Source organism: Penicillium nucicola (assembly GCF_028828085.1).
Source record: "Penicillium nucicola strain IBT 29836 chromosome Unknown utg000002l, whole genome shotgun sequence".
In the NCBI taxonomy this organism is placed as follows: Eukaryota; Fungi; Ascomycota; class Eurotiomycetes; order Eurotiales; family Aspergillaceae; genus Penicillium; species Penicillium nucicola.
The window spans coordinates 3,805,400-3,819,639 of record NW_026643126.1 but is presented as its reverse complement, the minus strand read 5'-3'; the positions used below and the strand labels follow the sequence as shown (position 1 = coordinate 3,819,639).

Sequence of the window (14,240 nt, the reverse complement as noted above, 5' to 3'; positions counted from 1 at the left end):
CAGTTTATTTTTATATCGAGCATCGCCACATTCACGTGACCCTGCGCCTCACCCTTGAATCCGACGCATTCCGAGCTTCGCCTCCACCGGCCAGTCAATCCACGACGAATCATGATACACTGGTCTATGCTCGAGTACTGTACTTGCTCTTGGGATATACGTTCCAAACAGGGACGCGTCACCTTATTTCTTGGCCATTCTCAAACACGAGCAATCACAATTGTATCAAAGACGCTTGAATAGCAAATTATTGGTTTCGATCATGACGGACGCCAAGCCCGATTCACTCAACACTTACTGCAAATAGACGACCCACTGTACCGGAAGGCCTCAAGTTCATTTGACCACTCACGCGGTTCATCCATCGCTGATCGGCGGAGACTTTCCCCGGTGGACACCAAGCACTCAGGGGATTCTGTGGGACTGCCGGGAGCTCCGGTGCGTTGTTGGGAGACGGGAAAGGCAGCCAAATACCAAAGGTGCAGATTTCTAAAACTGTGTTGGCTGTGCCGCATCGTACATCGGTCCATGGAAGCAGGCGCTGTCCAAGCTCATGCAAGACTATGCAGGCCAGATCTAGCCGGTCTTGTCCCGGGTCGATGAAACAGCTCTAAACAACCCCAAACGGCCCCATTACTGCGCCCATATTACTCAGTGGGCCCTGAAATGACGAGGGACTTACCCGAAATTGCATGGCGGTGTTTTCGATGCATCTTCCTAGCTCGGCACTGGTCCCCTATCCCTGAGCGGACCCTACGATCGACAGTAAAATTGCTTTTCACAAGGCTGAGGTCATCTTGCCACTACCTCATCTAGCTGCCTAGCCGACTAGTCGCAATTAAACTCCGCTGTTTCTATCAATAACTTGGTACGGGAGCTGCTCCTTGATCGAGATTTTATAAAGGGTGCGTCTCCCCCAGATTGTCTGCCTATCATCCATTGAATCTTGAACTCAATTATTCGGCTATCTCCAATCCAAGCCTCGATTCCAAACCTCCTTCTTCACTTTACATATCAATTTTTACATATCCACAATGAAGTTCTCTGTCATCTCCGCCCTCTTCCTGGCCACTGCTGCCATGGCCACCCCAGACATTGGCGACGACATCAACAACCTCGTCACCGGCGCCGAGGGTGTTTACTCAACCGCCAAGGCCGACGGCCAGTCCATCGGCTCTGACGCCGCTTCTGAGGCTACCTCCATCGCCAACGCTGTTCACACCGGTGGTGCCGCTGCTGTCTCAACCCTGACCGGTGCTGCTGGTGCTGCTGCCACTGCTGCCGAGAACGAGGCCAGCACCATTGCATCCGATGCCCAGAGCCGAGCCAGCGACGCTCGCAGCCGGGCTTCCACCTGGGTCACCGGCCACACCCTGACCAACTCCGAGGGCTCAGCCACTGCTACCGAGTCTACCACCATGACCACCACCACTGGCGAGACTACCTCTACCGGCTCTTCTAGCGACTCTTCCTCCACTGGCTCCTCTGCCAGTCAGTCAGCCTCTGGCTCCTCATCCACCTCCGACAACGGTGCCTTCGCTCGCCCTACTGCTATCGGTGCTGCCGCCGCTGGTATGGCTGGTGTTCTGGGCCTCATGGTTGCCCTGTAAAAAGATGGAATTCGATAATCGGATTTTCGGGTGCTATATTGGGCGACTTGCCCTTTATCCTTGACGACTTTCTTTGACAGTTTACTACATACTTGCTGATCCGCATATGGGAAAAGCAGGTTAATGCCGGCGTTCTTGTTGTAAATTTGTACATATATTCCCCGAAGTACATTCAGTACATTGCAATCAAACGATATCGCATTAAAAATTTGTTGGCCCTAGTAAATTTGTAGATTTTGTGAATTGATATTCTTGCTGAGATACGTAGGCTCTGTGTCAAAAGTCAACCCCGGGTGCGGGCGTTCATGAGATACAATCATTTTACATTTCAGGTTTACTAAAAATGAAGAACCAAAGGAGATCTGCGATAATTGAAACAGCTTGTGTACAATAATGTCGTGATAGCAGGCCACAGCTAAAGAAAGAAGGTATGATTTAATTCTCCTTGCGACTGCCATTTACAGATCCATTGCCATCGAGGCTGGAAGGCATCAGCAAAGTATCAATATTAGCTGAACTACCAGACGCGTTCTCCTCCACAGTCATTTGCGGCCCGGCATACCAATGTCGAGCAAAGAGGAAGTAATACGCCATGCAGCCAACCCAGACAAAGCCATTAATGACAATGGTATAATTCATGTTGGACGCTATGAAGGTCATTAGCCATGGAGCCATGCATCTCAAGCAACAAACATACCGGATGGATTGGGGCCCTCAACTGGGAACATAGATAGCACAACACCAAATAGCAGGTATACAACAGCCACACTAGCAATCGGCTTGCTAAAGCGGCCAGTATAAAACTCACCGGGACGGAAGCGATCTTGTCCCCATACGAGGCGACAGAGAATCGGGGTGCCCCACGATACATAATTACTTGCGATAAAAAGCGAGAAGAGCGCATTGGTGGCAGCCGAGTTAATCAAGCATAGCAAGCCTAACACAAGACAGGCGAGCACTATTCCGAGAATGACACGAACAGGCTGATACTTGCTCCGCGTACTGATATGACGGAAAAATCCAGAGAAAGGAAGCGCACCGTCACGAGAAAAGGCCCATGCCTGACGGGACGCTGCAACAAGCAGACTCAACCCAATGAGGAACTGTGTGCAGCACAGGATAACCATGAAGACCACAGCGCCGTTTCTGCCTAACGAGTCGTAATAAATCTGAGCCATTGGCTGACCAAAAGCTGTGTTGAGTGTCGCATTGACATCTGGATTCATACTTGCTGCAATAGTCGAGAGAACCAGGAATCCGAGTACAAACGCAGAGCCAGCAGAGCAGATGATGCCGAGAGGCACGGCTTTTGCAGCATGCAGAGCCTCCTCGCTCATGTGCACGCATGAATCGAATGAGGCAATTGACCAGATTGGCGCTAACCATGCCAGCATAAATCCCCACCCGGTCGGCCAGGTTGTCTTGTTGTCAATGTGGCGGTATATGAATTGACCAGAGTTGAGAGATCCGTCACGGGTGACCCTTCCAACTGGAAGCGCTATCACTGTCGCAATTACTAGTGCGACGTTTATGTAAATGCAGCACGTCTGGATCTTTGGCATGATACGGCCACCCAATGAGGCGCAGATTCCATGTAAAAGAATTAGTCCGACGTAGACTGCGTAGATGACACCGCGCGAGGCGGACCATCCATCCTCTCGTGCGATTGATACACAAGAGAGGATCATAAGTGCCAGTGTATCTGCATCTAAGGGTAAGCAACGCGATCGACAGTGACGGTTTTTTGTAATGATCATCCTCACAATCCACAGAGCACATGCCTCCAATTAGGCCCAATGTATTGCTGTACCCAATAAGGAAGCTGAGCGGATTCTTCCATTTTGGGCTAGCAAAATAATGAGTCCAAAAATACAGACCACCAGCGGTAGGCATCGCAGAGGCAAGATCGGCCTGGTGGATATTAGCTCCATAGTTCCACGGAGATCCAGATCGACATGCTAGCACATACCATTGCCAGACCAACCAAAAAAATGAATGAACTCGCCGTGAACCATCCCTGCGTTAACTCTAGTCAATTGACCGTACCGAGAAATTGAGAAACCTGCAACTGAACCCATACCCAAACCATGCCAACTGGACCTGCAGGTAGAGAGAAGGAGAGCGTCGACGCGATCGAAGGCACCAAGCCCATGATACTAAACGCTACCGCAAAAACCTGGGCCGTAGAATATTGTCGGCGTAGTTCCTGCTTGTAGCCCATCCGGGCTTGACCCAGCATCAGTATCTAACATCGGACCCAGTATTCCTCGCAGAAATAGCACGCTTCGTGGTTCTTACATAGCAACTGCACGTCGGCGGGTGTCGTTTTCGACGCGTCGGTCGACGCGACCGACTCAGGGTCGGATGGCTTGGGGCCCATTGCAGAAGTGATTCAGGTTGTATCTGGTTGATCACAGACCGACATGATGGGATTAAATGGTTTAAATGTGATAGGGAAGAAGGGGCAAGCTGCAGTCGAGTCACGAACAAGGGCCGCAAATGTGGATCTTGGAAATCTCCCCTCTAGCGCCAAAGCTCGAATTGAGTCTTGATATATTCTTCTCCGTCTGACTCCGCCAATAATTGATGCAGTTTGCCTGCAGGAAAGAGGAGCGGGAGGGTCTTGTGCAATCGGATCGGCCAATCAGCTGAGAAATTATTGGTTCTTATGGCCTGGAGAATTGAGGTCCACATCGCGTCTCTTTGGCATGCAAGAGGCTTGGACAGGGGACTGCTGATTTGCGCTTTCCCTTTGGAGACGATTTATCGAGAGCGTGCTGTCATATCTCAGGGCACACTATGCACGCGTGGTGATATGCATTGTGCAGCAAATTCGCATCGAAAGGACAATCAGCGCCACTGGATCTACATATGGAGTCACCCGAAGTTCAGAGTTTGCATTTCTTAGTTCGTATCGCCGAGCTAAAACTTCACCGCTTGTACGCTATGTTTTTCTCTACTATGAGCTTAATTGGCCTTCATTTTCTTTAACAATGAAATTCGTATTTCGATCTCGTTGGGCATCAACAGAACTTGACAATTACTTCCTCCAATACCTCTCACACAGGCAAAATGCTAACAGCACTGAAAATACTGCTCGTCATGCGCCAAATGATTACCACACATATGGATGCTCCGCTTCACTATATACATAGCAGTGAAATTAGCTGTCCTAAAAATTGACACTCTTGATCAACAATCAACACCTGTAGGCCCGAGACCTAGCTGTAAGACGATAACCTATGGCCAACCGTACCCATTACACCTGGTGCTCAGGAAGAAGCTCTCGACTCGCCTCACGCTGGTGTGGAGCTCGAGCCTCATCAGAGTGAACTTGATCGGTCATGGTAGTCTCGGATGGAACCATTGACTGCTTTCTTGCCTGGGCTTCCCACTCGTTATGGTCCTGACCCGGGTTGATGTTCTGCCAGCGCACGAGACAGAGGAGTCCATAGAACCCGGAAGCGAGAAGAGAACCGAGAAGAGGGCCAACCCAGTAGATCCAGTGATATCCGGGGAATGAACGGTTGATAACATCCGGTCCAAGGGAGCGCGCGGGATTCAAGGATCCTCCGGTATAGTAATCGCCTGGGATTGATATTAGGTAGGTGTTTTATGTTTAGAGAAAATGACAGTACTCACCGATCAGTTCCGCCACGAAGAATGCCAGACCAATTCCTACAGGAGCTAAGTAGGTGGACTTGTGCTTCACAACTGCCAGCATGATAATGACAATGACTAACTGCGCAGTGAGGAACATCTCAATGAAGAGACCCTGCGAGATAGACGCTCCGCCACCCAGGCGAGTTGAACAGTTCAGTGGTCCTGGGAAGAGACAGCTAACTACACCTGCCGCTGCGATTCCACCGACCAATTGAGCGGGGAAAACGAATAGACCACGTAACGGGGGCATGCCACCAGTAATGACAAGAGCCAGGGTAACCTATTGATTGTCAGCAACTGCTATACCACTCTCCTTGCATGCATGTCTTCTTACCGCCGGATTGAAGAGACCACCAGTCACACGGAAGAATGCCCAGACATTGACAGTCAACGAGAAACCAAAGGCAAGTGACGAGTATAAGAGGTTTGAAGTATTAGGCGGCGATCCCGGTGCCGGCATAGGTGTATTGGATACCTGAGTGCCAGCAAACGAGAAGAACAGGAACATGAACGTTCCCACGAACTCGCCCATCACACACAGCAAGTTGTACCTCATCTTGTCCGGCATCTGAAGCATAGGCAATTGACCACGTCCACCGGGACCCGGCGGCCCCCCGAGCGTCGAGACATCGGCAGATGAACGCTTCTTGAACATCATCGTGAACGAAGATGCAATTGAGAGACAAGAGGAGCAAATTGAATGGGTGAGATGAGAAGAATCGGCAGCAAGTCTCGTCAGAATGAGAACATTCCTGTCCAAGCGCCCGTTCTACTATTGCGAGGCCCTTATACTCTCCCCCAATTGCATATCGCAGACGTCACTACGACCTACACAAGCCCATGCCAAGCCAGTCCAGGTATCATCGATCAGAAGGGAACGGGGAACACAGCCCTGGAGCTCGCTTAATGGCAACCGAATCGTGGTTTTGACCAGGGCCTACATGGTGACTGGGCTGGGGATATTGGATGGTCCATGGATTTATCGATCTTGAATGGTGAGGTCAGCATGTGCGGCAGCGCTATTTCGAGGGTGTCCGGAGTAAACAAGCTACCCTGATGAGGCGGGACCGGCCGGTGTTCCGAAAACGGCAAATGTGGTAGTCTAGACCGTGGACGAACCACGCGACTCTTCAATCTATCCTTCCACTCATGATCGACATTGATTGTCTCCACCTTATTTAGAGCACTGTCTTTGGGTGGGCCCGTTAGTCGGTATAAAACTTAGCGATTTAATCAACGGCTCATAGAGCTCATTTAGGGTTTGGCTACTCGGAGCTCACCGTCAAGAGAGTTCTAGTAGCTTGATTGATACGGCATTGATCCAAGGTTCGCTGTACGGGTGATTGAATGACTCGTGTGAGCTCTTGAAGATGATAGGGTCTGCTAAACGCTCAATTGAATCTCGTAGTCTTATGTTCCATATGGACCCTCGACTGCTGATAATGACTTTCGAGTAGTGATAGGGATTTCCAAAATGGTTACTTCAGACTCCCCACACTGAGCGCGATCCTGTTCAAATGAACCACTAGGCTCTGAGGGGTCCTCTAGTCACTTGATAATTTATGTACTGTACTATGCCACTATTTTCCAGGTGCCAAGGTCGCTCTGGCCAACTCGACCCATGACTAGTAATCACACGGGTGTTATTGGAGGAATTCGGGGTGGCCGAGGGACGCCGGCTAATTTTCGTCTGTGGCCTGACACGCCGGAATTGGACGGGTGGGGGACGCTGGGCTTTTAGTGTGACAATTGTGCATCAAAGAGACTAAATATGCTCTGTTCCGCTAGGTTCTTGTGCAATTTTAAGATTGGCGATTGCGCCTGGGGCTATCTGCAACTCAAATGCATTGGGATCCTGATCGGCGCTTTGACAAGATCCACAACCCTCATCCGAACTGTATTACCCTTTATTAAATTGATCTAGTCTGTCAGATCAATCTGAAAGTAGAATATGGTCTCCCACTGATCAAAATGGCCGAGAAAATCCCAGTGGCGGCCGCGGGAAAATTCTTAGAGAAAACCTCCGGTGCGCAATATCCGCAATAGCCTCATCTCCGCGGAGATGGTTGATCTTTTCGGCGCGAATCGCACCCAAAGATCATGCCAGGCACATTCTCGGACTTTCTGCGGCTTATGATTTTTTTCAATCACCGGCGCTTATGTTTTAGATTGGCACTAGTATAAATAGCTGAGCCAACGACAACGACTTGATTAATACTTCCAATTCAAAACTACAGAATCACACAGTATTTACTGCTCAAAGAACACCTGTCTCAATCTCACTTCAAACATCACTGGAAATATCACCTATCCAAGTCATCCACCATGGGTTCCATTGCCCCAATGACCTCGGACCAGATTGCCCTAATCAAGGCAACGGTGCCCGTCCTCGCCGAACACGGAAACACCATCACAACCGTCTTTTATCGCAACATGCTCGAAGCCCACCCCGAGTTAAATACCGTCTTCAATACCCCCAACCAAGTCAACGGCCACCAGCCCCGTGCCCTGGCCGGCGCACTCTACGCCTACGCCTCGTACATTGACGATCTGGGCGCACTCAGCGCCGCAGTCGAATTAATCTGCAACAAGCATGCCTCGCTCTACATCAAACCCGATGATTACAAGATCGTGGGCAAATACCTCCTCGAAGCAATGGGTGAGGTCCTAGGAGCAGCATTGACCCCGGAAATTCACGACGCATGGGGCGCCGCGTACTGGCAGCTTGCCAATATCATGATCGGCCGTGAGAAGGAGCTCTATGAGCAAAGCGAGGACTGGACCGACTGGCGCGACTTCAAGATCGCCGATAAGGTCAAGGAGTCAGACGAGATCACTTCCTTTTATCTTGCTCCTGCCGACGGCAAGCCTTTGCCGGCTTTCCAGCCTGGCCAGTACATCTCCGTGCAGACATACGTCCCAGCTCTCAAGTACACGCAGGCTCGACAGTACTCGCTCAGTGATAAGCCCCGACCAGACTACTACCGTATCAGTGTGAAGAAGGAGACTGGTGTTGACTCTGCGGATCCTGCTGCGGCCGCTCAGCCGGGTTATATCTCGAATGTGCTGCACGATACCCTCAACAAGGGAGATACGCTCCAAGTCTCGCACCCTTATGGTGATTTCTTCCTTTCCGCCACTGAGACTGACATTGCTCATCCGGTTGTGTTGATTTCCGCTGGTGTGGGTCTTACTCCCCTGACTTCGATTTTGAATACCTTGACATCGAAGTCTTCGTCTACTCGCAAGCTTCACTTCGTTCATGGAGCACGTACATCGAGTGCACGTGCCTTTAGCGAGCACATTGCGTCTCTCATGAAGGAATATCCCAATTTGAACGCCACCTTCTTCACAAGCCACCCCTCCGAGGAAGATAAGCAGGGCGTGGATTATCACCATGTTGGAAGGGTGAACCTGGATAAGATTGAGAAGCCGGACTTGTTCCTTGATGATGCCAACACAGAGTACTATATCTGTGGACCAGAGAAGTTCATGACGAACATGGAGTCAAGTCTTAAGAGCCGGGGTGTCAGTGCTAGCCGGATTAAGATGGAGTTGTTTGGTACCGGCGGTGTGCCTCACTAAGCATTGCATGCGATGGATTTGTTTTAAGTGGCGCTAGACACGATGATAGATATCTCACCTCTTTAATAGTTTAAATTATGATTGATGAATACAACATGTTAGACAATCACTTTCTCTTCTTTGAATGATAGGATGGTGCAAAAAGACCAATTCTCCTCCTAGCCAGGTTGAAATGCTGCTTTATGTTGCAGTGGAGAGAGTTTTCATGTCAGCCGAAGACTTGTCAAGTTCTTCTTTCATCTTGAAAGCTATTGCAATATCAAAATTGATCAGAACGACTCTTCCCTAGTAACCGGTACAATCAGAACGTTCGTAGGATAGATCTCATTGGAGAGGGTGATACTGCCGTAGACCTCATATCCTGCTTTGATAAAAATTGCAAATCATTCTTGCGTACAAGATGAAGGCTCAAAGAGATTACCAGAGTTCAAGTCCCGGCACGCTTGGAACTAACACGAAATGGCGGTGTAGTGAAGCCAGCGCTTACAGAGAGCCACTGATGATGTCTCAATCTTCCACACCTGGAAGTCCTAAGGTTAGTAAATACATGTAGAGCATGTCTGTGTTCTCCACTTCCTTCGTCTTCTTTTCTGTCCTGTTCCGGTGTTCCAAATTCCGATAGCTGAATAATAGGATCCTAACCCCGTTTATCAATGTTTTGCACGCAACATATATGGCCGCGGTTATGCTATTAGAGACCGTGGGCCATTAAGCAGTCTATATCATTTGCGATGTCGGCATAGAAGCGCTATAACGTTAACAAGCGCCATCCTCATGGACCGGGGTTTGTAAGCTCACTGTCAACCAAGCCGTGATTGGTGGCTCAACCAGATGTGGAGACACCCAACGTGATGACGTAGTGATGATGGGGCCCAGTCTTGGAAGTAAGGAGGTCGAAGTGCATTGTTTTCTGGTTGAAAACTGGCCTTGAGATACGTTGATTTGAAATGATCCCAATTCGTCTCGGAGTTCGGACTGACTCCAACGGCAAACCGAATGTTATTTCTAAGCTTGTCGACTTCCGACGTCGGATACGACAGGCCCACCTGCCCGAACCGCACAGCGGATATACACTTGTAACCTATATAACCGAGTAGAAATCCCACCCGACCCATTCGATCTGAAGATAAAGAGGCAACATCTACTTCACTGTTTTTGCAATCCACTGCCAAGATGAGTCCCAAGATCGGCATCTTTCCGGCATCAGGTGCTTTCGGCACCAGCATCCTGAACCACCTGGCTAGGCTTGTCCCAGCATCTCAGCTTGTTTTGATCGCTCGGCGTCCCGAGAAATTAGATGACTTCAAGAAACAAGGTGCCACTGTCCGTTGGGCAGATTATGATGAGCCCTCGTCATTGGAGACGGTTTTCGACGGCGTGGATATCTTGATGCTGGTATCATATGCGTCTATTGAAATCGAGTACCGAGCCAAGGTAAATAAGGAAATGCCCAGTCCCAAAAATTCAAATTTCTAACGAACAAAAGGCCCAAAACAATGCTATTGATGCCGCAGCCAAGAGTGGTGTTAAGCACATCTTCTACTCATCGCTCGCATTCGGCGGCAATTTGACCGACAAAAGTGTTGCCCATGTAATGGGTGCGCATCTAGCGACGGAGAAGTATTTAGCGTCGCATCCAGGCAATTTTACACACACGTTTATTCGTGTAGGCATCTACTCCGAATCATTCCCGATTTACACAACGTGGTTCGACCTAAAAAACCCTTCAGATGAGATCATGATCCCTCACTCTGGGGGCGGACCTGGTGTTGCGTGGGCAAAGCGTGATGAGTTGGGCGAAGCCACCGCGAAATTGATCGTCTCGTATGTCGAAGATCCCGTCAAATTCAAATATCTGAACAAGGGGGTCCTGCTATCTGGACCACGCGAGATTACACTCGCGGAGACAGCCGATATACTAGGCCAGGCTGTTGGGAAGCCTGTCAAGATTCGGGAGGTTTCGGTGGATGAGTGGACTGCTCTGACTCCTCAGAATGCCGAGTACCTTACCTGCCGAGGAGTTGATCTTTCGAGAGAGTGGGCTACTGCCTGGGAGGCCATTAAACAGGGCGAGACTGCTGTTGTGTCGCCGACCCTTAGGGAACTTTTGGGACGTGAGCCGGAGAGCTACGAAACCACAATCAAAGAAATGGCCAAGTAAGCTCTCGGCTTACGTACTAATTATAACTTAGAAGAGATAGACTGATCGTATGTGTGAATGAGACTGAAATATCAAATTTGTTTAGAACTCTGCAGGTTCAATTTCGCTAGAATTGGTATATATGATAGATGTATGTGCAATTGCAATAAACACGAAAGAGCGAAAGAAGTCCCTTTTAAGGAATCTTCATCAAAACAAACGAGGAACTTTCACCCAAGCTCTCGCCAACCCAAGCTCGCACTGTAAATAACTGATTTAAGCGGAGTAGTTCTTGAGCTCCTTGACGTAGAGCTGTTCGGTGCGGTACTCAGCGTTGTGAGCAGCATACCAGTAGATCTCCTTAACGGGGTTGGAGCCGTATCCGTCGACGGCGAACCAGGCCTTGCCGCCGTGGGTGAAGAGGCCCTTGTCGTTGACACCGAATCCGGTCATGTTACCGCCCTGGGGAACGGCACCAGAGTGGGGGATGGTCATGCCGAGGGGAGAAACAGAGTCCTCGATGATGTAGAGGTTCTGGAAAGCGGTAGGGACATCAGACTTGGAGGTGAAGCTAACCAGGCCGTTGGGGCTTCCGCCACGGACTGAAAAGGTGAGTCAGTATAATGTTATGGTCCATAGTATGTTTGACTGATAGACTTACGAATCAGGATCTCGTGGTCAGTGGTGTTGGCACCGACGAAAGCGTTCTCTGTTCGTCACTGTTAGTATTCGGGCTTCAGATTTGGTGGGGATCAAACGTACGGCCGTCAGTCAGAACAGTCTTGCCGCCCTCAGCGACTAGAGTGAAGGCCGAGGGAAGGGTGGCGGCGCTGATAGCGCTGACGAAGCCGGTGATAGCAGCAATGGAGAACTTCATATTGAATATAGATGATTGAGTTAATCTGGAATAATAGAGTGCTTACCCTGGGGGAATTGGGGATTCTTATACCCCAGAGAAAGGAGACTTGAATTTAGGTACATGTAAGACATGCTTGGCATCGTTGAGGTCAGAAAATCGGACCCTATTCGATTTAAAAATAAAGTGGCTACTTTACATCCGCTACTGTCAGGCTCTTATTGGTCGATCTTTTCAAGAGGCCGAAACATGTCTTGCAAGCCCTCATAACCACTGAATACATGCTTCACACGGCAGATGACGACAGGGGCTCTTCTTGGCCTCTGCTACCTATCAGGCGGCAAACTATGGTTTCAAAGCCGAACTCAGTCTATACTAATGGCAATTGAAGCCCAAGAGCTACTTACAGGAACCCTGACCGCCACTCCCAACCCCTGAAGACCCTGCAGTTTTGGGGGGGGGGGGATTTGGGCGGGCTTTAACCGAAAAGTGGATCGACCCCCCGTTACGGGAGTAAGCCACTGACGATCCTCAGCATTAAGTGGGCATTAGTTCGGGGGATTTTCTGTAGAAAGTTCAACACTATTCTTAGCTTCCGTGCTTCCGTAAAACGTTTCGTCTGATTTTTGCGACTATTGACTTGTCGACCATCCTTCAATTTAGAGCACTGGCCTAAAGTTCGGTCGCCGTTATGTCGGAGAAACTTTTGCCATTATTGATTTCCAGGTTCTAGCGGTTCGATAAATCAAGTTCCTACAATACAGGATACTCTCCGGTATTCCGTCATTTCTTTGATGAATAAAAGCATTAATATATTGAGAATAGGGATAGTCAATATCTTGGGTCGGATCTGGCAGGCAAACTCTCTTTGAACCTCATCTCATTGCCCAAATCCCTCTGACGTCATGTTACGAGGACCTCAAAACGGCTTCTGGGAGCGTAGTCCCAACTTACTCGACTCTACTGAATCAATTATCGACTTGAATATGCGAGTCCAACACAAAAAGGGGTTGCCAATAAGAGCGGTGAACTCAACCAGCCCAAGAGAGACTCATATCCGAGACTCTCAACAGATATTAGCCGGCCGGTGGGTGGTTGACGATCATTCTCCATTTACAGAACAGGCAACATAGTTGTTTTTATCGTCAATATTCCCGGGGAAAACACTACATATAAGGTAATGGTCAAGTTCGTACTGAGGCAACAAGGATCATGATTCATTTGCTCAGATGGTTCATACGTAAAACCAGAATTTCCTTCTCTGTGAAACAGACAAAGGCAGCGAGTAAATTTGAAGCCTATTTGTACAAAGTAGCTCACTTGTACAAGTAAAAGTAATATATGCCATCAAAAAACTTCGCATCCATAGCACCGGCAATCATATCATCCTTAACATAACGGAGGTGATCAATGAGAGCTTTGTCATCATAGACCATTGCAGTAGAAATTTTTCCCTGCCACTCTACCTGGCGAAGCTATAGGAACCCATGTTAGCCTCAGCACATATCACCGAGACAGAAGACAAAAAGAAAAGCGAAGAATATAATTTTCAATCATGAACGTACCCGGGCATGTCCCCACTCTTCGCTGAAAACTCGCTCACCGTCTTCATTGTAAACCTCGACAGGATCAACATCTTCTGTTGAGTGGAATGTCTTGCCAGCCCACTTCATGGAAATGAGTTTGTCGTCGGTAGGGCGGCCTGTGTTCACAATGACTCCGTTCCATTTTCCGGAGCAGCGCTCGGGCTTGATAGGTTGAAGATTGTTAAAAGCGGCTTGGACATCGTCGACGGAGAGAATCTGTCCGGCGACAAGTTGCTCGTAGTGTTTCTCAGGGGAGCTAGATAGAAGTGGTCTGTGATTAGCTACTTGATGGGCTGGTGGAACTTCAATGTGCCGTACAGTGACATTTTGGTGGTTTGTATGGGCGTAAAGTTGAGGATTTAGAAGGACAGTCAAACGATTTGGTTAATTGACGGACTCAAACAGAGATTCGGGTGAGATATGCGAGGATTTTATGCTTCTTGCACCGAAGAAAAATACTTGTTCGCTATACATCGTACGTCAGTCAGGGCGATAGTTAGCTGATGACCGAATGGAACAATTTGATCATTGCTGTACAGTCCCATCATAACTTTAACAAAGAGTCTTTTATTGGCCGTGGTGATAGGACGAACTGTGGAGTGTATGATCTGATATTTGACGATCAGAATCCTCAATGTGTATGCCTTGATAAATTGGCGAAGGAAAAGCAGGGAATGTCGTATTCACCATGCAGAAGAAGTTGGTGTGGGGAATATCATCGCAGCCACGGACCTCATGAAGAGATACACAGGAGTCTCATGCCTGATCTCCCAAGTCTTAAAGTTTTACCAGAGCCATGG

General features: G+C 48.9%; 7 protein-coding genes across 7 annotated transcripts; 3 read left to right on the top strand and 4 right to left on the bottom strand.

Moving 5' to 3' along the window:
• Positions 1-1,034: 1,034 nt before the first annotated feature.
• On the top strand, positions 1,035-1,610 carry N7511_003203 (putative GPI anchored protein; the record flags this gene model as incomplete). Its single annotated transcript, XM_057125628.1, has 1 exon — positions 1,035-1,610. One exon carries the CDS (start codon positions 1,035-1,037, stop codon positions 1,608-1,610), a length of 576 nt encoding a protein of 191 aa, XP_056987787.1.
• A 435-nt stretch (positions 1,611-2,045) lies between these two features.
• On the bottom strand, positions 2,046-3,990 carry N7511_003202 (putative GABA permease (Uga4); the record flags this gene model as incomplete). Its single annotated transcript, XM_057125627.1, has 6 exons — positions 2,046-2,257; positions 2,308-3,312; positions 3,374-3,521; positions 3,580-3,627; positions 3,691-3,836; positions 3,909-3,990. 6 exons carry the CDS (start codon positions 3,988-3,990, stop codon positions 2,046-2,048), a joined length of 1,641 nt encoding a protein of 546 aa, XP_056987786.1.
• Positions 3,991-4,869: 879 nt separating this feature from the next.
• N7511_003201 (uncharacterized protein) lies at positions 4,870-5,931 on the bottom strand (the record flags this gene model as incomplete). Its single annotated transcript, XM_057125626.1, has 3 exons — positions 4,870-5,198; positions 5,253-5,553; positions 5,608-5,931. 3 exons carry the CDS (start codon positions 5,929-5,931, stop codon positions 4,870-4,872), a joined length of 954 nt encoding a protein of 317 aa, XP_056987785.1.
• A 1,667-nt stretch (positions 5,932-7,598) lies between these two features.
• fhpA (flavohemoprotein) lies at positions 7,599-8,858 on the top strand (the record flags this gene model as incomplete). Its single annotated transcript, XM_057125625.1, has 1 exon — positions 7,599-8,858. One exon carries the CDS (start codon positions 7,599-7,601, stop codon positions 8,856-8,858), a length of 1,260 nt encoding a protein of 419 aa, XP_056987784.1.
• Positions 8,859-10,031: 1,173 nt separating this feature from the next.
• Positions 10,032-11,019, top strand: N7511_003199 (uncharacterized protein; the record flags this gene model as incomplete). The annotated part of the gene is made up of 2 exons (XM_057125624.1): positions 10,032-10,292; positions 10,345-11,019. 2 exons carry the CDS (start codon positions 10,032-10,034, stop codon positions 11,017-11,019), a joined length of 936 nt encoding a protein of 311 aa, XP_056987783.1.
• A 255-nt stretch (positions 11,020-11,274) lies between these two features.
• On the bottom strand, positions 11,275-11,875 carry N7511_003198 (uncharacterized protein; the record flags this gene model as incomplete). The annotated part of the gene is made up of 3 exons (XM_057125623.1): positions 11,275-11,600; positions 11,660-11,707; positions 11,761-11,875. 3 exons carry the CDS (start codon positions 11,873-11,875, stop codon positions 11,275-11,277), a joined length of 489 nt encoding a protein of 162 aa, XP_056987782.1.
• A 1,295-nt stretch (positions 11,876-13,170) lies between these two features.
• Positions 13,171-13,766, bottom strand: N7511_003197 (uncharacterized protein; the record flags this gene model as incomplete). The annotated part of the gene is made up of 3 exons (XM_057125622.1): positions 13,171-13,329; positions 13,420-13,696; positions 13,759-13,766. The coding sequence occupies 3 exons, from the start codon at positions 13,764-13,766 to the stop codon at positions 13,171-13,173; spliced, it is 444 nt and encodes a 147-aa protein (XP_056987781.1).
• Between the last annotated feature and the right edge of the window lie 474 nt (positions 13,767-14,240).